The sequence below is a fragment of the Lynx canadensis genome, chromosome B3 (genome assembly GCF_007474595.2).
Source record: "Lynx canadensis isolate LIC74 chromosome B3, mLynCan4.pri.v2, whole genome shotgun sequence".
NCBI lineage: Eukaryota > Metazoa > Chordata > Mammalia > Carnivora > Felidae > Lynx > Lynx canadensis.
In genome coordinates this window covers 86,768,948-86,792,116 of record NC_044308.2, presented here as the reverse complement: position 1 = coordinate 86,792,116, position 23,169 = coordinate 86,768,948, and the positions used below count along the sequence as shown (strand labels likewise).

Below are 23,169 nucleotides of genomic sequence, written 5' to 3'. Positions count from 1 at the left end.
AGAAAATCCTAAAGATTTTGAAGCTTATTTGGCCTCAAGTGGCTGCATTAGTCAATGCATGGAGGAAATGAACAGGAATAGATAATCTAACAATTTCATTACCTTAGAAGAGATTTTTGGTCACTTCTAGTTTACAATCCTCTTGAAACAAAAGAATGTCAAGTATGAGGCTAACCATCATGAATTAAGAAAAAGGGTAGTTGGGAACACAGAAAGCTAAGTTATTTAAATAATTTCTAAATTCTCAATTGTATTAAGAAGTAGAATTTAGAGCAAAGTCAGGAGATCAAAGTTACAATTCTGCTGCAATTAGGGGACTATTTGGCTGACTCTAGCCTCAAAGTACAGTTTAGCTAAAAGTTCACTTCTTCAAGGGAATTCCCTGATATTTCCCAATATAAATATATAATTAAATATATATTTACCCCTCCATTATCTTTATTTCTTTCATAGCACTCATCATAAATTGTATGTATTTATGTACGTATTTATTTCTGTAATATGTCCTTTAACCTATAGGCTCCATGTAAGCAAGAAACAGGTCTGTTTCATTCACCAAAATTTATCCACTACATTATAGAGTGATAAATATACAGTTGATAAATATTTGTGAATGAATGAATGAATGAATGAGCCAGCGAGCACAGCTTCTTTAAGAGCAGATGGGTTCTCTGTAGAAGAGAATCAGCCATGTCTCAAGAGTTAAGAGGTGGAAAATAATTTTCTCTCTTGTCTGAAGGGAAGAAGCAATTTTCAAAGGTTTCTTTAAGCACTTTTCATGCTTCAGAAGAGCTAGTAAAGTCATGCCTCCCTCCCGGAGTTGTTTCAATGCACCCATACCCAACTCTTTGATGTAAATCCATTCATTCACTAATAATAAAAAAAATCATTGACATAGCGTTAATATCAATTCTACTACTGAGTGCTCTAGGTCCTAACATATAATAAATTCGTTTTTATTATATAATATATGTGAAAGACACTCAATGACTTGCTCTAATATTAGGAGAAGAACATCATGATCTAAAATACATAAATGTCAGCATTATATATGATAAAGCTTACCTTAGAAAAGTCATCGATGGCCAGAACTTTGTTTGCTATTTCATACATCTCACCCCTCCTGAAATATATATCAGCATCTGTGGGCTTGCACTTAATTGCCTGGGTATAGTTTAGAATTGCTAAAGTAATGTCTTTTCTTCCCCTGAAAATTTCTGCCTTTGACAAATATGCCTCTAAAGAAAATTAAAAAGGTAAAATTTAGTTTTACAGTCCTTTTATTAACTATGAAAATTTTAATCCCTTTCTCTCCAAAAACATAGAATAATGTTTCTGTATTATACTTTCTTAACCATTAAGGGTTTTTTTTTTTTTTATCTATTTCAACAATGCAGAATTTGTTCTCAAATGCTGGTAAGTATCTATCTGTGGTTATAAGCATTTTCAATTTCAATTTTAAGTAACAAAAATGACCTTTTATCTTTTTGTATATCTGAAGTGTTTCATACTCTTTTAAAGTTTATAGTAAAACAAAAATTTATGGACTTTGGCAGAAATAGGCATAGATCGAAAAACATTTATTAAGCTCAAGTTATATTCTAGGGGTATGTTATTCACGCTGTGGATACGAAGATGAACAGGACATTTTCTCATTCTCAAAAAGTTCCATGTTTAGTCATTCAAGCTGGTTAGAGGACGGTACATAAAGGCAAATGTATAGATTTCATCCAACCAAGAAGTCTTAGAACACTAAAACTCTTCAGAGATTTGTGGTCAAGAAAAGATTTATCAATCACTTCTATAACTAAAATTTTAAGTTCATATCCTTCTTGTGCGATGACCATTAAGGAACCAATTTATTGTAATGTACACAAGGACATTAATTAACGTTTCAAACCATGGTGAGTATTTTGAAAACACCATAGGATCATACAAGTCCCATATATACAATATCAAGAGTAAATTTAACTTTAAAGAGCCAGAATCATTTTTGGAGACTTATATCTATTAACTTCTATATCTTTATAACACCACTAAGTGACCAAAGCTTAGGTAAAGATATAAATAATATAACTGGACAGAAAACCCACCTGCATTATTTTTATTATATTTATTTACATAATTCAAATCATCCAAAGCTTCATTAATTTTGTCTTGGAAAAGATAAATAAAATGTCGGTGCCAATAGGCATTAAGGAACAATGGCTCCAAGAGTATAGCCTAGAAAATATATGTATAAATTCAATTAAATTTGGTTTATTGAAGGAAGATATCCCAACAAATGAATTTTTAAAATACTATTGATCCCAATGGCATTCTATGTGTATATTATAAAATGATACCTCCCAATCTGACAGACAAAATGTAGTGTTTTTCATATCAGTCATTTGAAAATGCCAATAATTATAATTTCATAATCCTACACCTATACCACAAAAATTCATTGTTCAAAATTCTAGTAGAAATTATTACATACATTCTTACATAGAGAGGACAATTATATAACAATATTAACATAAGTACACATTATTAATATTGTTATTTGGATTAAATAAAACTTACTTCCTGTAGATCTTTCAGGGCACTCTGCAACTTTCCCAGTTTCCTATAAATAGCTCCACGCCTACAATATGCAAATGCAGGATATTTTTTCTTATCATTTATTTCTTTAGTCAAGATCTCCACTTCGGATTCATAATATTTAGTAACTTCTGGAGAAAGACCAGACTTTAAAGAATCACTCAATTCTAGTTTTGGTGGTTCTTTCATTCTTTCAGACGTGTCGTTATGGATAGATATTTTAACTCTTTTGTGTGTGGTTGTCTTCTGATGTTTGTGCTTAGAGAACATATCAAGAGCCCATGTTCGAGGGTTAGTATTTTCTGGAATTCCTCCCTTACTTTGGACAAATTCATCAAAATTTAAACACGAAGGTAGACTGGGACACTGAAATTTACGTTCATATAATGGAACTCTGAGTAAATATTTCTTCTGTCCAGGAAGGATTCCATGAGATGTTGATCTAGTTATTAAAAGAGTGATTTTTAAATGACAGAAATACAATTATTTTTATAACCAATAAATCAACTCAGTTTTACACAAAATTTGTTTATTATTAAAATAAAATTACACGCTATTTTCATTCAAACCAAGTTCTCCTGTTCATTCTTCAAAATTGTAACATATGAAGAATATGTAGAAACTCTATAGAATTTATGAAAGCAGAAGATTATTATTAAAGATGTAGCTTTCTTAGAATACTGAAATAAGGGGTCTTCTTTATAGTAGACTATCAAATTAGAGAACACCTAATATGCTTTCAAATGCTACATTTCTAGTATTTTCCTCCTCAAATTCTCCATTTTCTGAAGTTTTCATTCAGTAAAATTTAGCATATGATGGGTATTGTACCAGCCACACAAGTGAGAGTAAGTGCATTCTATTGGAAGAAAAAAATGTAAACCCCATCATTTCATAAATATTTACTGAGTTTATACTGTGAGAAAGACCTATTGCTAAACATTAGGAGAATTAAAAAGTCAGTATTCTTCTCTTCCCTTACATTGTGACACTCTCCATTCTTCTCTACACTCTAGTGCAACCTGCCATCTCTCTTTTTGCCTAGAGTACAATCACTTCTTAATACCAGACTTCTACTCTTACTCTTTGTCTAATCTGTTCTCCACATGGAAGTCAGCATGCTTGCTTATTTTTTTCTTAAGAAATGTAAATCAGATCATGTTACTCCCTCCAAGAGCTTCTCCTAATATCTAGAATGCAAATCAAGCTTTTCTTCATGGTCTACAAGACTCTACATGATGAGGCCCAGGCATATATCTCTGATAACACTACTCTCTCGCCTCTCAATTTTCCAGCCATACCATCTGAGAGCAAGCCTCAAGGCTGTTGCACTTTTCAGCACTTCTGAATGGCTGGCTCCTTCTCAATTCATATTTCCTATCAAATGTTACCTTAGAAAGGCCTTCTGTGCCAGATGCATTTTGTTTCTACCTCCACGTTCAACTCTACCCTTGTCTACTTTGCCCTCAGACCCGGGGGACTTAATCTGTTCAGACTATATTCATAAGATCCTTGTTCTCTGTCTTCTAATTGGGTATGTCCAATTAGAAACCCCAAAGAGGAAAGGAGGGGAATGAAGTCAAGGTATTTATTCCTCTGACACCCTCCTAAAGGGTCGCTTCAAAATGGCTATGATCCTTGACCACGGATCACTAATTTTTTTTTTTTTTAAGGAAACCCTTTCTCCAAAATTCCTCTTCTAGGTTCTAGTAATCACTCCTACTTTTTGTCCTCTCAGACTTAGGGGCAGAAAATGCTCTATTATTTTTAGCCACAGCATACTACATTATCATTTGTGGTTTCTTATGCCCTGACATTTTTGTAAATTGTGCCTTTATTATATTTTCATAGAATTATCCTAAATTGAGAGTGCTGTTTAGTACTGGTACCCTGACTGATAAAATAATTGGTACCCGGGGTAGACTGAGGAAATACACACACAGAAGGATCCTAGGATAAACTTCTTCCCAGGATAAAATAGGACACAAATAATCCACGGTGTGTGGTGGCATCAAAGCTCCTCAAATTATCACCAGTGTTAGCAGGGGATGGTGTCCAGGTGGAAGGCAAAGTTGTAGGAGATCAAGTAGCTACCGCTTAGTCACTAGGACAACAGTAATGGTTATAAAAATTGTGGAATCACTTTACTTCTTCCAGACCAAAAGAGAAGAACAGTACCTACTAAATGCCCAAATTCCCTAAATCTTGTATACCATGATAATGAAGCTACTGGAAAAGGAGTAGGAAACAAATATAGGATGTGAACATTTGAGCAGACACGAATGAGGCCAAGAAGTTTGAATCTCCAAATTTCACTTATCCTCTCTTGACAGAAGAGACTGCCTGAGGTACTGTCAGATTCTCCAGTCTGAGAGACTCAACCCTCTCCTGTATAAATATCTTTCAAGGACTACACTGAGATATTGCTTCATATGTTATATAAAATCTGATTCAAGGACTCCTCAAAATCACTCATCTGGGATCTCCCGAGCCCTCTCATGGAGCTACAATGACTATCGTCCCTCAGTCTCTTACATACCTCCTCCATGGATGGGTGGTTGCTAGCCCTAGCCAGTGAAGCCTTGCTAGAACTTCCTGCCAGTCTCTGAGTGATTGTCAGACTTTAGCATTAGTCACCTGGAAGACTTGTTAAATGCAGATTTCTAGTGTAGATTTCTAGCTAGATTTGGTGGACAGAATTTTAACTCATGGAGATCAGTGGTAAGAACTAAAAGACTGCAGGTCCTCAGAAAGTGAGATATGTGGGCAGCCTGCTAAGGTGTTCTTTGATTTACATAAATGAAAAACCTTTAAGTCTTCTGGGCATAGGCGTAACCAGCTACAGCTGGAGTTTAAAACCTCTCATGCAGTTCTCTGACCTCAGCTAGTTCATATCTAAAACTTCTCACCTGACGGGAAGGCCAGGCCAGGTCCCTCTGAGGAAGGATCTGGCAATGTGGCCCAGGTGGATTTAATGAAATTTCCCCCAAATTTTACAAAGGTCTGGGAGAGAAGAAACACCCAAACCTTCTGAGAATTATTAGATACTTAACCCTAAACTTATGTTGATATACAGATACCCATTATGGATGCCACTGAAGTTCACAATCAAATTGGGGGATTCTGAAGGTCAAGTGATATAAAGAATCTTGGCCTGAAACCATCTAACAGAATCTAGTGAGACATGGACCCATCCTGTGATAATTTCCCTAGTCCCAGAATGTGTAGTAAGAATGATTCAACTTGATAATTGTGTAAACTACACCATAAAGAAGATAATAGCAGTAAGGATCAAGTAGAAATCTTTGGAACTGCCTCCATTCCATCCCATACCACCACCCACCAAGATAGCACACCAAAAACAATACTAGGCCATCAGGGAAATTACAGACTAGTAGCACTAAGGAAAATATGTCACCTACTGTTTGGGGTAGGGGGAAAATAAATTCTGCCTCTCTTGGGGATGTAGTGGCAGCAAGACGGACAAAAGAAAATCAGGACTGAGACTATAGATTCACTGTCAAGAGGTAGTGAAGTTTGGAAGTTTTGATAGTGGAAGTGGGGACCATGGTCAGTTATTCTAAAAAGAGACAGAAGGAGATGCATTTACAGGGATAAGAGAGCCAATAGCAAAAGGCCTGGTCTGAATCTCAGTTCAATATGTTAGTCAATCCTGGAAGACAGAACACTGGCAGAGATCTGAGGGACTGGCGATTCACAGAAGTCCAGGTAAGAAAGAAGGTAATGAGTATAAGGAAGTAAAGGTGAACCAGGAACCATCAACATGCACATCTTCTTGCTGCAACAGTAAGCTTCTGAAGAAGGTCTCTGCTAGCCCCTCACTGGCTGGTCCACCAATATTGGATTCAGAGATCAAAGCTGAGGGAAACTTCCAGAGAAATGGTGAAGCTACAAAGTTATTACAGACACATAGCATCCTGCCATGACCTAGATGAGGGGCTAGGCAACAGGGGTAACCTATAGTAAAGGGACTGGCAGAAAACACATGGGGCTGGGTTTTTAAACAACTCAAATGGACTTCGGCAGGAGTTACTTTCCACAGTCAAGCTTTGACTTGATATATGAGTACATACACTGTCTGCTTCTAACCATTTAAGAGAGCCAGCAAGAATGAGTATAACTAAACAAGCTTAAAGGTCAGATATACAGTGGTTAAGAAGGATAATTCTGTGTTAACCAAGTTAAGATTCGTGAAAAAAGATCTCAAACTATACAAATAAAATTATTTTTAAAGTTTCTCCATAAACTTGTTTTAAAAGAACAATTATTTAATAGCTACACTTTTGTGCTAGTTTAAATTAAGATTTTTTAAAAAGAAGAAAGCTGTACTAATGTATTATCCTAGATAAATACTCCTATAGTTTGTTTTACTGCCTCCACCAAAAGGCTCATCCTATTACACCTGTTGGCAGTATATACAAATTTCAAATTCAGTTGTTAAAAGGCAAATAAATCTCTTTAAATGGTGAAACTTTATAATCAAAGTGATAAAGAATCAGTAAGAGGTAAAATACCCTACCAAAATAGTGTTTCATCTGCTTATATTCTTTATAGAGACAGAAGCCACTTAGGTATGGCCAGAATGGTGCAGACATTATCCTTTCTAGGATAGTAACGATTCATATGCTTTGAAATCAGCAAATGTATCAAAAATTTATAAGCAAACTTCTGTTTCTTATCAAAAATATTTGTCAACTTAGAAAAACCTATCTGAAGTCTTCTAAAGATGAGCTAACAAAACCAGTTCCACATATTTGCTGCCGGGAAAACTCAAGCATAAGTAGTGTGCAGAGAACTCGGGACTTGAATGGCATCCTCCACTAGGATTGGTCTCTCTTTCACTCTGTCACTCACATTTACAGTGATTGTTCCCAAGTCTTTTCAGGGACAATAAGTCACTACACCAAAACATCATGAACCCTTTTTCAGAACCACAAGACTTTATAACAATAAACAAAACAATATGACTCACTTCAACAGTAAAGTCTTTAGTTTTCAAAAGGGCATACACTTAATGAATTCCTTATCATCTGGGGTTATCTAAAGAGGAATAAAGCCCAGAGCTTTCTGCAAACTATTTTGCACAACACTTCAGTCTAAGAAAGTTACGTCCTGAACACTTAAAAAACGAGCATACCTGGAACTTCAGCTGTTGTTATCTCAGGTCCTTGCACATTTTAAACATGCCAGATACTATTACTTCCAAGTAAGGAGAAAAATTATTTCTATGTGTTGATCCCTGAATAAGGGCTCACACAACATACAAAAAACTGTTTGTCTATCTAGATTTCTCAATCTATTAGTTACAATTTGAAAACAGTTAAATCTCAGCAACCTACTTCAACTTTTGAATGGGTGACACTTATTTGGAGCAGGCATTGTTTTTTGGTGTTAAATCGCTTCAGAAAAATAACTTAGTAGATTTTATTTCTTTCCATTGAAAGATTTCATCAAATCAAACTGACTTAGTTTTACTTCATGTCCTTAATCAGCCCCAACTTTAAATTATAGTTTAAAGCAGTCATACATTTGTACCATTAAATATTCATATATTTAAAAATAAGGGATTGTCCTTTAGTTAAGGATTTAGCATATTTTCAGTGCTGAATAAAATAATAACAACTTCAGTTAGTGAAATTGTAAGATTAAGGCCAAAACTACAATACATTTCTTAAACTATAACAATTACTGATTAAATAAGACCTTTTAAGAACTTTTGGTGGCTTGGATAATTCATCATACACGTTTGAGAGTTTACTGAGTTTCAATCGTTTCTTCCATTTCGTCTTCTTTTTCTTGGGATAAACAATGTAACTTATGCCAGCTTTTCTAGATGCTTCAATGAGAGAGAGAGACAGATCTCTCACATTGCTTCTGTTCTGGATGTGATCTAAGATAGTGTCTATATTTTCTTTCACAGGGATGGCTTCCTCAGTTTCACTTTGCTGCGTCATCCAGCGCTCCAGCTCCTTTGCTTTCTGAAATAGAATCTGTTTCATATTGCTTTGCATGTCATCCTTAATCTCTAATGGAGTTATGGTCTCCTCTTTCCTCAACTCCACTGCAGATTTTACTCTCTTAATTAGCAAGAAACAAAGACAAAACCATTTAAAATCAATTTAGTTGCTGTGTGTTTTAATTAATTCAGTTACAATTACTATTAATGTAGTTTGGTCACTTGTTGAAAATTTTTAAATCGTATTTTTGATGTTTTTCAAAGTCAACTTATAAAGTTAATAGTAGGTTAGTTAAAGCCAAGTACAATAATTTGGTAATGTGACATTTTGTTAGCTACATAAAAATAACACTATAAAGTATATATGTATTAACTGTGATTTTATATATTCTTAATTAAAAGAGAATGCTCTTTACATATTGAAATAAAGTACAAACTCTACTTTTACTTGTAATACAAATAAAAAAAAATTGGCAGAATGGGTAAGAAATACTAAAATGACCTATCCTAAAAAATCAATTTGAGTCAATTTTCTTTTCTTTTCTCTTCTTTTTTTAGAGAATGTTCTTTTTTTAAGTTAATTTTATTTATTTTCGGACAGAGGGAGAGCTCCTGTGCATGAGTGGGGGAGGGGTAGAGAGAATAGGACAGGGAGAATCCCAAGCAGACTCTGTGCTGTCAGTGGGGAGCCCAACGTGGGGCTTGAACTGTGAAATCACGACCTGAGTTGAAATCAAGAGTCAGCTGATTAACTGACTGAGCCACCTAGGCACCTCAGTGAGTTAATTTTCAAAAACACTTTAACAACACTGAATTTCTATACAGAAGTATTCAAGTATTCTTTACAATAATTTCAAGTCAATATTTACAAGCTTAAGAAAAAGAATTCCAGCCTAATATTTACTTTATCTAATCATCAGAGAATCCACTTAACTTTTAATAATAATATCAATATTATAATATGCTAATAATTGTAAATAACTTGTAATAATTATGCATTAGTACTTGAAACTCTAACAATAAACCTAATAAAAGACATTAACTCCAATTCTTTAATATAGAATTTCCAGTTTATTGAGCCATGGTCCATAAATTAACTGCATTTAAGTTTGCTAATAAATTTGTTATGCAAATATTTTTCTTTATAGTGAAGTTAGGCCCAAATTCCAAACATAACAATTTCACACAAACTAGTTATATACTCTAAGATATACTAAAGTACAATAGAGATATTGACACTCCATAACTTACCATACTTCCCCTATCTCAAGAAACTATATATAATTCACTATATAATTAGAATAGAGAATAGGGTAATACATAAACTACAGAATATGTGTATGTACAATACACACACACACACATATATATATATATATCAAGAAAGATAGTCACGTGTATGTATGTGATATATACGTCAATAAAACACATTCCTGAAAAAAAAGTGGAACATAAGATTTCCCACTTGCTGACTAGATATGAATTACACAGAGAGGCTCCAGACATCTCTGTCGGACACTCAGGAAGGAATCCTAAGGAATCTATAACTATAAAGTAGAGCTAACAGAATGGGTTTGGGACTTTTTCATACCCTTATTGAAATATTATAGATATATAACATATGTAAATTTAGGTATACAAAATAATGATATGATACATGCATATACTGTGAAATGATTACTACAATAAGATTAGTTAACAACTCCATCCCCTCACAAAATTACCATTGTTTTTGTGTGGTGATAACATTTAAGATCTACACTCTGAACAACTTTCAAATATATACAGTATTGTTAGTTATAGTCACCAGGCTGTACATTAGAACCCCAGAACTTACACATCTTATAACTGACTCTTGTACCCTCTGGCCAACATCTGTTCGATCCTCTTTTCCCCACACCAGCCCCAGTATTTACTCTATGTTTCTATAAGTTCAGCTTTTTTAGATTCTTCATATAAGTGAAAACACACAGTATTTATCTTTCTCTGTCATGTAGCATAATATCCCAAGGTCCATCCATGTTGTCACAAACGGCAAAATTTCCTCATTTTTTGTAGTTGATATTCCATTATTTATATATTGTATGTACACACATACTACAAGAAAAGAAAACTGCTGGCTGATATCCCTGATTAGTATAAATGGAAAATTCTCAAGAAAATACTAGCAGACTGAATTCAACAGCATATTAAAAGGATTATACAACATGATCATGTGGGCTTTATCCATCAGATGCAAAGACGATTCAACATATACAAATCAATAAAAGTGACACATCACATTAACAGAATGAAAGATAAAGACTATATATGATTGTTTCAATAGACGTAGATAAAGCATTTGACAAAATTCAACTTCTTCTCATGATAAAAACGCTCAACAGATTTGGTATGGAAGGAACACACCTCAACATAGTAAAGGCCATATACGACAAACCCACAGCTAATATCATGATCAATATCGTGATATATCATATATCATATATATCATATATATCATATCGATATATCATATACATCATATATATCATATATATCATATCGATATATCATATCGAAAACTTTCCTGCTAAGATCAGGAACAAGACAAGAGTACTCACTCTTGCCACTTTTGCTTAACATAGTACTGGACATCTTAGCCAAAGAAATTAGGAAAGAAAAATAGGTATCCAAATTAGAAAGAAAGTAGTAAAACTGTCTCTGTTTGCAGATGACATAATCACATACAGACAAAACTCTAAAGACTCTACCAAAAGACTGTCAGAACTAATTACTGAATTTGGTAAAACTGTAGGTTACAAAATCAACACACAGAAATCAGTTGCATTTCTGTACACTAGCAATGAATTATCGGAAAAATAAATTTAAAAACTCCATTTACAATAGCATCAAAAATAATAAAAATACTTAGGAATAAATACATTCAAAGAGGTGAAGGATTTGTATACTGAAAATTACAATACGATGATGAAAGAAATTAAAGAAGACACAAATAAGTGAAGGGTATCTCATAAACCAGAAAAACTAGTATTTTAAAATGTCCATACTACCAACACCATTAATAGATTCAATATAATCCTTATCAAAATTCCAATGCCACTTTTCAAAGAAATAGAAAAAACAATCCTAAAATTCATATGGAACCAGAAAAGAACCTGAATAGTCAAAGCATTCCTGAAAAAGAACAAAGGTGGAGATTTCACAATTCCAGATTTCAAAATTCATTAAGAAACAATAGTACTCAAAACAGTATGGTACTGGCATAAAAACAAACACATAGACCATTGGAATAGAATCAAGAACCTAGAAATATCCCATGCATATATGGTCAACTAATATTTGACAAAGAAGCCAAGAATACTCAATGAGGAACTGATAGTCTCTTCAATCAATTGCTCTAAGAAAACTAGATATTCATATGCAAAAGAATGAAATTTCCTATCTCACACTACTCACAAAAATGAACTCTAACAAATTAAAGATTTCAATTTAAATTCTTAAACTATAAAACTACTAGAAGTAAACATAGGGAAAAGCTATTTGATATTGGCCTTGGTAATGCTTTTTTCAATATGATACCAAAAGTACAAGCAACAAAAGCAAAAATAAACAAGTAGTGGGACTACATCAAAGTAGAAAGCTTCTGCACAGCAAAATAAACAATCAGTAAAATGAAAAGCCAACCTACAAAATGGGAAAAAATATCTGCAATCCATCTATCTGAAAAGGGGTCAATATCCAAAATATATAATAAGCTCTTTTAACTCAATAGCAACAACAACAAAATCCAATTAAAAAATGGTCAGAGCAACCGAATAGAGATTTTTCCAAAGACATGCAAATGGCCAATGGGTTCATAAAAAGATGTTCAACGCCAGTAATCATCAGGGAAATGCAAGTCAAAACTACAATGAGATATCACCTCAAACCTGTTAGAATGGCTATTATAGGGAGGAGTTCCCATGAAGATGGCAATATAGCAAGACCCTGAACTCACCTCCTCCACAGAACACACTAAGTTACACCTATTCACACAACAATTCCTCCTGAAGAACTGAAGGCCAACTGAACAGCTTCTGAACAGCCAAAGATAGAGAATGACAAAAAAGAACAGCAAGACAGACAAAGACATGGAAACAAAGGGAACTCCCACACCTGATCCTGTACATGGCAGTGGAGAGGGATAGTTTTGAGGAACTGGGAACAGATTTGTCTTTCCTTAGGCACAGTAAAAAAAAGCCACAGTTTAAAAGAGCAACTAGGGGCGCCTGGGTGGCTCAGTCGGTTAAGCGTCCGACTTCAGCTCAGGTCACGATCTCACGGTCCGTGAGTTCGAGCCCCGTGTCGGGCTCTGGGCTGATGATGGCCCAGAGCCTGGAGCCTACTTCTGATTCTGTGTCTCCCTCTCTCTGACCCTCCCCCGTTCATGCTCTGTCTCTCTCTGTCTCAAAAATAAATAAATGTTAAAAAAAAATTTTTTTTTTTTTAAATAAAAGAGCAACTAGTATATAAAAGAGACAACACTGGACCAAATGGAGGAGGAGCTTTGGGAAGCTCTCCAGGTCAGAGGAACTAGAGGATAAAACAGTTTACAGTCCTTCTCCACCTTAAAAGCCTAGATAGAATCAGGGTCTGGATACCATAACTGGTGGGTCCAGTCATCACAGCAAGCTTACGACCTCAGTAAGCCCAGGGTCTGCAAGCCCATGCCAGCCCCCAGTGTGCCGGGGCACAGAAAAAAGAGCCAAGGTTTAAAAGGGAAGGAACTGCAGGAATGCTCCCTCCCCCTTCACCTTGAAAGCCTAGCCGAGAACACGGTCCAGCCCAAGGTCAGCTTGCAAGCTTAGCCAATCCCAGGAACTGCAATCCCAAGGTCCACAAGCCCACACCAGTCCCTGTGGTACTAGAGCACAGAAAATAAACCAGGAATTTTCTTTGGTTGTTTTAGTTCTTTTGTTTTTATTTTTCAATAATTGTTATTTTTTTTATTGTTTTTTTGTCTTTTTTTTTTTATTTGTCTTTTTTTTTTTTTGTCTTGTTTTTATTTTTGCCCCTTTGGGTTTTTGTCTTTTTTTTTAAACATTTATTTATTTTTGAGAGACAAAGAGAGACAAAGCACGAGCAGGGGAGGGACAGAGAGAGAGGGAGACACAGAATCTGAAGCAGGCTCCAGGCTCTGAGCTGTCAGCACAGAGCCCGATGCAGGACTCAAAACAACGAACCTTGAACCTTGAGATCATGACCTGAGCCGAAGTTGGATGCTTAACCAGCTGAGCCACCCAGGTGCCCCATTTTGTTTTTTTTTTCTTTTCTTTTTTCTTCTTTTCCTTTCTTCCTTTTTTCCTTTCTTTTCTCTTTTCTTTTTTCCTTTTTTATTTTACTTTTATTTTATTATTATTTTCTTCTCTCTGTAAAAAGCCACGGTTTAAAAGAGCAACTGGCATTTACAGCCACAGCTCCAACCAGACAGCAAAAGTCGCCAAGCACACAGTCTGCACAGGGGACACCATATACAAGAGCGACCATTCCTTCAAGTTTAGAAGGAGTAGCTATTCCACCTAGAAACATATCCAGAAAGTCAAGAAAATGGGGAAACAGAAATATGCTCCAGAAGAAAGAACAAGAAAAGAACTCAGAAAAATAACTAAATGAAAAAGAGATAAGCAATATGCCCGATAAAGAATTTAAATTAATAATCATAAAGTACTCACTGGGATGGGCCAAAGAGTGAAGAACTCAGTGAAACATGCAATAAAGAGATAGAAACATATAAAAAAAATAACCAATCAGGACTGAAGACTACAATAACAGAAATAAAAAACATACTAGAGGGAATCAACAGTAGATGAGAGGATGTCGAAGAACGTAACAGTGACCTGGAAGGCAGGGTAATAAAAAGCACACAAGCTGAACAGTAAAATGAGAAAAGAATTTTTTAAAATGAGGATAGATTAAGGGATCTCTTGGGTAACCTCAAGTGGGCAAACATTTGCATTATAGTGGTCCCAGAAGAAAAAGAGAAGGAAAAAAACATAGAAAACTTATTTGAAGAAATAATAACTGAAAAGTCCCCAACCTAGGGAAAGAAATAGACTTCCAAGTCCAAGAAGCACAGAGTTCCAAACAAGATGAACCCAAGGAGGCCCATACCACAGCACATAATAATTAAAATGTCAAAGGTTAGGGGTGCCAGGGTGGCTCAGTCAGTTAAGCATCTGACTTTGGCTCAGGTCATGATCTCACAGTTCAAGAGTTCAAACCCCAGTCAGGCTCTGTGCTGACAGCTAAGAGCTTAGAGCCTTCTTCAGGTTCTGTGTCTCCCTCACTCTCCGCCCCTCTTCTGCTGTTCTCTTTCTCTCAAAAATAAATAAACATTAAAAAAAATTTCTAAATAATAATAAAATGTCAAAGGTTAAAGATAAAGAGAAGATAAAAGCAGCAAGAAGAAACAAAAAGTTTACCTGTAAGAAAAAAACCTATAAGGCTTTCAGGTGATTATTCAGCAGAAACTTTGCAGGTCTGAAGGGAGTAGCATAATACATTCAAAGTGCTGAAAGTAAAAACCTACAACCAAGAATACTCTACACCGACAAAGTTATCATTCAGATTTAAAGGAAAGATAAAGATTTTCCTAGACAAACAAAAGATAAAGGAGTTTGTGACCACTAAACCATCCTTACAAGAAATGTTAAAGGGATTTAAGTGGAAAACAAATGGCCACAGTTAGACATAAGAAAATTATTAATAAAAAGATGTAAACTATGACAACATATGTATAAAATGTGGAGGAGGGAGTAAAAAGGGACAAGTGAAGGGGAAAAGAAAAAGAAAGCAATGTTTTTTCTTTTTCTTTTTTTTTTTTTTTTGAATGTGTTTGAACTTAAATGACCATCAAATTTATATAGACTACTATGTACTTTGGATGTTACATGTTACATATGAACCCCATGGTAACTGCAAACCCAAAACCTATGATAGATACACAAAAAATAAAGAGGTAGAATGGCTATTATAAAAAAGACAGGAGATATCAAGTGTTGGTAAAGCTATAGGGAAAAGGGAACCCTTGTCCACTATTGATAAGAATGTAAATTTGTGCAGCCACTAGGGAAACAGCATGGAGGTTGCTCAAAAAATTAAAAATAGAACTACCATATGATCCAATCCCACTTCTGGGCATATATCCAAAGGAAATGAAATCAGGACCTTGAAGAGCTATCTTCACTCCCTTATTCCTTGCAACATTAGTAACAATAGCCAAGATATAGAAACAACCTAGGGGCCCATCAATGGAATAATGGATAAGAAAATGTGATGTATATATATTTGCATATATATAATGGGATATTATTCAGCCATTAAAAAAGGAACTTCAGGATGCTTGGGTGGCTCAGTCAGTTGTGTCCAACTCTTGATTTCAGCTCAGGTCATGATCTTATGGTTTGTGGGATCGTGCCCCACATTGGGCTCTGTGCTGACAATGTGGAGCCTGCTTGGGATTCTTTCTCTCCCTCTCTCTCTGTCCCTCCCCCTCCCCCTCTCAAAATAAATAAATAAACTTTAAAAAAAAGGGAAATTCTGCCATTTGCAACAACACGGATGGACCTTGAGGGCATTATGCTAAGTAAACTAAATAAATAACTCAGACAGAGAAAGATAAATACTGTATAATCTCACTTATACATGGAATCTTAAAAACAACAACAACTCAGGGGCGCCTGGGTGGCGCAGTCGGTTAAGCGTCTGACTTCAGCCAGGTCGCGATCTCGCGGTTCGTGAGTTCCAGCCCCGCGTCAGGCTCTGGGCTGATGGCTCGGAGACTGGAGCCTGTTTCCGATTCTGTGTCTCCCTCTCTCTCTGCCCCTCCCCCGTTCATGCTCTGTCTCTCTCTGTCCCAAAAATAAATAAACGTTGAAAAAAAATTAAAAAAAAGAAAAAAAACAACAACAACTCATAGATACAGAAAAGAGATTGCTGGTTGCCAGAGGCAAGGATTGGGTGATAGATGAAATGGGTGATGATGGTCAAAGGGTACAAAATTCCATTATAAAATAAATAAATCCTGGGGATGTAATACAGCATAGTCACTGTGGTTAAAATACTGTATTGTATATTTACAAGCTGAATTTTTTTTTTTTAAATTGGGAGCACCTGGGTGGCTCAGTCAGTTGAGCATCTGACTTCAGCTCAAGTCATGATCTCACAGTTTGCAAATTCAAGCCCTGCATTGGGCTCTATGCAGACAGCTTAGAGCCTGGAGCCTGCTTTGGATTCTGTGTCTCTCTCTCTGCCCATCCCCTGCTTGCACTCTGTCTCCCTCTCTCTTTCTCAAAATAATAAATAAACATTAAAAAAATGTTTAAGTTGCTAAGAGTAGATCTTAAAAGTTCTCATCACATGTAAAAAATGTATCAGTGTGTTAACTAGACTTGATGTGGCGATCATTTTGTAATACATACTGTTATTGAATTACAATGCTATATACTTGAAACTAATATAATGTTATATGCCAATTATATGCCAATAAAGAAATCCTAAGGATAGTGTGATTGTACAGAGACATAAAACAGAGGAATCAAAAGGTCGGTAAGAAAAGGGAATGTCAGAAATGACATAGTAAGCAGGCTAATGTTATGTAAGTTAAAAGCAAGTTACAAGCAAGTAACATGGAGGGTCAAGAAAGATTTCTAAGATTTCAGACAGAAAAACAGAAGCTGAAGCTAGATGTCAACGCCACTGAGGGTAAGCACCAGCCACTCCAGGGGCACTGGGGTGGCTGAGTCAGGTAAGCATCCAATTCTTGGTTTTAGCTCAGGTCATGATCCCCCAGGTTGTGAGATCAAGCTCCGCCGTGGGTTCTGAGTGGACAGCATGGAGCCTGCTTGGGATTCTCGCTCTCCCTCTCTCTCTGCCCTCCCCCAATTGTGCTTTCTCTCTCTCTCAAAATAAATAAATTAACTAAAAAAAAAAAAAAAACCAAAAACCCAGCCACTCCAAAAGGCCTGTGCATTCTTTGTGCAGGGGAAAGTACATCGCATTTAGTAAGAGGCGGTGTAGGTTTAACTTCTAGCTCTGCCATTTATCACTTTCTGACCTTTGTTTTTTTTCACACATAAAATAAGGATAATATCTGTCTCACCTTCCTTCTCTCAGGATATTGTGAAGCTTGAGACCAGACTGGACTAGTGTTCATGAAAATGCTTTAAAACTGTGAGCCCAGTGCAAATGTAGGTCAATATTATAATGGCTTGACTTATAATATATCAAGTAAAGTCAAATTATGAACATGAGATACTTCCAAAAGCTGTTGAAAACCTTAAACTGGCACCACCAACCACAATTTTACAGGGGCTACCAAATACGCACTCAAATCCAAACTTTTAATCAATTCTGAATGAATCAACTCACTATACTATTTCAGGAAAGCAAACAAGAAAAACATCAATAGTGATTATTACTAGAAATATAAGCATTTCTTTTGAATAATAAAAACCAAAAATGATCATACCTTTAATTGAGGAAATGGTGTGCTGAAACATTTTTGGATACTTTCAAATGATGCAGATTTTTTTAGGAAAAGAAACTGAAATAATCAAATGACAAATATGCATTGACTATAGATACTATTTGGTAAAGTACAATATCATATGACAATTGACTAATTATAAATGCTTAGGTAAATTAATTAAATGCAGAAATGCTAATTAAAATACGCATTCTGACTGACTTTGAAGTCACTGATTTCACAGAGAGGAACAGAACTGAAAATCCATCAGGTAATTTAGAAAAGTGTATAAATAATGGAAACTCTTATTTTTTTTAATTCAACAATACAACAAATACTTACCAAAGCTTTCTGGTTGGTGCAAGGGGCACAAGTGTGTATATATGTGCCGTAAATATGCTGAGCCATTGATCCCCTCGGCACTGAGGCTGCACTAGTAGGACCTGAAGCAGCTACTGTCCCCTGAACAGTCACCTCTTATCATGAGCAACCTCAACCTTTTACTCCACAGGAGCATACAAATATCATCACTTACTGTGAGAGCTATTATATTGTAAGAGTTGGGAAATACTACTATACTAGATAGTGTAGAAAGTACAAAAAAAAATGACATGTTCCATATCCTCAACCGATGTAATGGTAGAAACAGAAAGAAAAGAAAACTGTAATCCAAAGCAGCTGTGGCCCTGACTTCAGATGGTATGAATGAATCTGGTGTAAAGAGAACACAAGATAGGCAGAGTCAGTTCTGAAGGGGACGGGACCTGGATACACTGGCGGGAAGAGGTAGTGCAGGTTGGCCTGTGAAAGGTGGCAACATTCCCATAGACTGAGCTGGAGTTGAGACTATCCCAGGCCAAGGGAACAGCCTAAACAAGCACAGAGAATGCAGCAGGGGCATGGGGGAGTCACCAAGGACTCTGGTGCAGGCAGAGTACTGGGTATATGCAGACCACATAAAAGCAGAAACATAATGGGAGGTAAGCTAGAAAGTCTGGTTGAGGCCAGGTTATGAGCCTTAATGAAGCACTCTGACTTTATTTGTTAGGTGGAGTTGCTCAGTTTGAGACATGAGTGACATAATCCTACTTGTTTTAAGAATATAGCAGGTGGAGCACCTGGGTGGCTCAGTCGGTCAAGTGTCCATCTTTAGCTCGGGTCATGATCCCATGGTTCATTGGTTCAAGTCCCGCTGTTGGGCTCTGTGCTGACAGCTCGGAGCCTGGAGCCTGCTACAGATTCTGTGTCTCCCTTTCTCTCTGTCCCTCCCCTGCTCATGCTCTGTATATCTCCCTCTCAAAAATAAATACACATGTAAAAATTAAAAAAAGAAAGAATAAAGTAGAAGGCAGTAGGAGGATGGAGGAAGAAGCAGCTACTAAAACTGGGAATAGCTGACAGGCAGGTGTACATAGTGCTACTAAAATAGTCTAGAAAGTGCACGTGGCACTCCAAACTAGAAGGTGAAGTTCACTGGTTCAATTATTCTTTATGTGATGGTCACTGCTCTAGGTGATATGGATAAAAGAGTGAAGAAGAGTGCTATGACCCCAGGCTGGTGAGGAATAAAATGATCAAACATACATATGGACAAATATTTAGTAAGTGCTATAAGGAAAATAGCAAAAAAGTGATCTATATTAAGATTATCCCCTCCAAAAAAAAAAAAAAAGTATTACCTAACTGTATGGGGGATAAAGGAGGAGTCATAGACATATCTTTAACCTAGTTAACTGACCAGAATAGGATTTGATTTGTCCCAAGGCACCAAGACTTTCCACTCTGTGCCATTCAGCATCCCAAGATATCATCAAGGGGAGCAGAGGGCTGAAGGCACTAATGAAAGAAAAATAAAACTGTTTCTTGTTTGTCCCCCATAAAGTGCAGGACATTTATTAAACCAGTTATGTATAGTTTATACTTTTCTTCTTCTCTTAGTTTCTCTCAATCATTGTCTCTTTTCTATCCAATTATGTATATTATTTAATTAGTTTACTTGTATACACTACAGTGATAACAAAGCCATAAGCATGAGTCTAATCACCATTTAGAGAATTCAGTTTTACTGTTTCATGGCCATAATCAATGCCCCCATTTGGTCAACAAAACATTCACAAACATGTTTCTTTAATCATTTAAGACCTAGGCAAGAAGTGATAAATGAGTGTAAGACTGGAAATTTTCAAAGTTTTAAGAAAATTCATAGCAGACATTCTGCTATTGATCAGTAAATAACATCTTCTGAGTGTCACAAAGACAACACATTTGAAAAAGAAAGTGTGTCCTCAGCAAAGACACCAGTAATGAGTGTTCTGAGGCATTTCCCAGAATAAGGAAGCACCAACAAATAATTTCCAGAACTACTAGAAATCATATCTGAGCTGTAGGCAGATAAAGCAACCAACCCACAATTTAAAATAAAAATCACACATACCCTAGAACTTCTGCTATGCCGATTTAAAGCGACACTTTCCTTGCTTTCAGATGAAAATTTCTCAATTAAAATTTTGCTTGCTTGAATACTCTGTTATAAAAAGATAACAGTTTTAAGTTATATAGTGGAGTACTTTAAAAAGCCTTTGATTACTGTTATGTCATAATACAACATTATTACCAAATGTATGGAAAAGGTAGAAGTACAGAAAACGTTTACCACAGACATATTAGAAGTCCAGCTACAGCCATAATATTTGGCCAAAACCCACAATTTGGCTTCTGTGTTGGCCATTGGCCAAATAGATTCTTTTACTTTACTTCTGGCAGTACTAATCTCAGGAGCAATCAATGATACTGTGATCCCATAGGTTAGCATTGAATCTATTTAATATGCCAATATCAGAATTGTGAATAAGACATATTATTTGGATTTACTGTCAATATATGACTATTCTCTGTCAGATATAAGTAAGCATTCTAAATTTTTATTGGAATGGAAAGCTCCTTAAATGCTTTACAATTCAAACTCTTTCCACCAACTAAGTTATATATGTATACTTATTGTTGTAAGGGTAAATTAGTATTAAGTGTGTTATTCTTCTATATTATAATCAGTGATTTGGGTATATAGAAACAACTAGAAGATCTAAGTTTGACAGCCTGGTGTAGTCTTGATGAGTTAAATCATACTGCTACTTTGCTGAAATTTTTAGGTCTCAAACAACTAACATTTCAAAATCAAACGATATGTATTCAACAGGAAATTAAGCTTTTAAAAGTACCAGGAAATTATCACTGAGAATGGAACAGATATGGAGAAGGCTATGGGTAATTTAGGAATTACCAGCATTGATTTTTATTTATCTTCTAGTGTATTTTTATAACACAGCTATAGCACAGTATAAGCTAAGAGAATTACTAAACATAGCAGAAGGCTACCTGGGGTCACCATTACTCTTCAAAGACAAACTACGTGATATACAAGGAACTATTGGAACTATTTTGTCATATGCTTACACAAAATATGATGGAATAGCAGCTATTATGTATTTAAGAAAATTCTTTTAACAATAACAAAAGACAAAAACCACAATACTGTATTTTACAGATATCAAAACAGCAAAACTTACTAATAATAAATGGTTGCTTTTTAAAAAGAGAACATGGTTCATATATTGAAACCTGACAAGATATTGGCCAAACCAATGTGTCTTGAGAGAGCAAGTATTGCTTATATGATACCTGATGTAACTCCAGAGTTATTGCTCTACTCCAGAGGTATTGCTAAAACTTGTACGCATCCAATAATAGCTGGGATGCAGATAGAAATGGAAACAGTTTTGCTATCTGAAAAGTCAATTATGACTCTGCTTCTAATTATGGCAGGCTAGGTAATTCTGCTGAGGAAAACTAAGAAAGCTACTTGTAGTATGAAAAACACAATCTTCAAAGCATCAAAAAGCTAACATGATGATGAACGGATACTGGGCCAAAATCTAAGAAAAGGCAAGAACCTGGAAAAGTAAGCCCAGTATTCAAGATGCTTTTGTTATGATACTTGCCAAAGCAGCTGCAAGTCTGAGTTACAGAGACTGACGAATTCTTGGGGCAAGGGTGATAGAAATTGAAGCCCAGAACTTACCTAAGTTATGGAACTTGATTTATTTATAGATTATTTATTTATTTATACACAAATGTAATACACTGTATAATATTGTACATACACAAAATATACAAGTATCCAAGGCTACAGGAGATGCTACATGCTCAGATTTAAAGTGAAAAGAAGCGTGGGTGCCCGGCGGGCTCAATCAGTAGAGAATGTGACTCTTGATCTCAGGGTCCTGAGTTCAAACCTCACATTGGGCATGGAGCCTACTAAAATAAAATAAAATAAAATAAAATAAAATAAAATAAAAGTTTTAAACCTTTAAACTTAAAGTAGTAAGTAACCTTTGTGTAGACTTTCAGCCTCAGTTCCATCACAAGGGTGGTCAAAGAAATTCAAACCTCAACTTTAGACTAAAACTATTTCTGAGGGCTAACTTCTGACAAGAAGTTTCTCTGGAGAAAAGAAATGCCATTGTTAGTCTCAAACGTTTCCTAAAAATAACATTTTAAATACAATAATAAACATTTAAAGATAGGTACACAAAGAAATAAAACACTAGAACATAACAGATTTGGAAAAAAAATAAATATTCTAAAAAGAAAAACACAAAACCAAATTTAAAAATACAGTAAACAAGTTTAACAGTATCTTAGACACAACTGAAGAAAGAATTTATGAACTTGAACTATAAGATAGACCAGAAGGGAAATTACCCGGAATCCAGCATCGAGAGAAAAAAAAAAAAAAAAAGAAGCTAATACGTATGATTAAAATCCCAGAAAATGAAAGAAAGAATGGACAGAGGCAACATTTGAAGAAGTCATAACTAAAAATTCTCCATAGTTGATGAAAGACATCAAAGTATGCATTCAAAAATCCCAGAGATTCCAAAGCATAAATAAAAAGAAATCTGCCACTAGACACACCATATTGAAAATAGGGGGAAAAAGAGAGAAAAACTTAAAAGTAGCCACTTTGGGAGGAAGCAAGGAGTTGATCATCCTCAAAAAATTCACATTTAAGACCCATTTCTCAACAGCAATAGTGGATGCTAGA

General features: G+C 35.5%; 1 protein-coding gene across 1 annotated transcript in view; it reads right to left on the bottom strand.

Annotated features, from left to right (window-relative positions):
• TTC6 (tetratricopeptide repeat domain 6) overlaps positions 1 to 23,169 on the bottom strand; it is a 196,595-nt gene that overhangs the window by 58,516 nt on the left and 114,910 nt on the right. Inside the window, exons 9-14 of the mRNA XM_032593525.1 lie at positions 20,494 to 20,589; positions 18,069 to 18,143; positions 8,308 to 8,681; positions 2,566 to 3,025; positions 2,094 to 2,223; positions 1,066 to 1,238 (exon numbers count right to left, since the gene is read on the bottom strand). Of these exons, the coding sequence (XP_032449416.1) occupies positions 1,066 to 1,238; positions 2,094 to 2,223; positions 2,566 to 3,025; positions 8,308 to 8,681; positions 18,069 to 18,143; positions 20,494 to 20,589 (1,308 nt within the window). The remainder of the gene's footprint in view (positions 1 to 1,065; positions 1,239 to 2,093; positions 2,224 to 2,565; positions 3,026 to 8,307; positions 8,682 to 18,068; positions 18,144 to 20,493; positions 20,590 to 23,169) is intronic.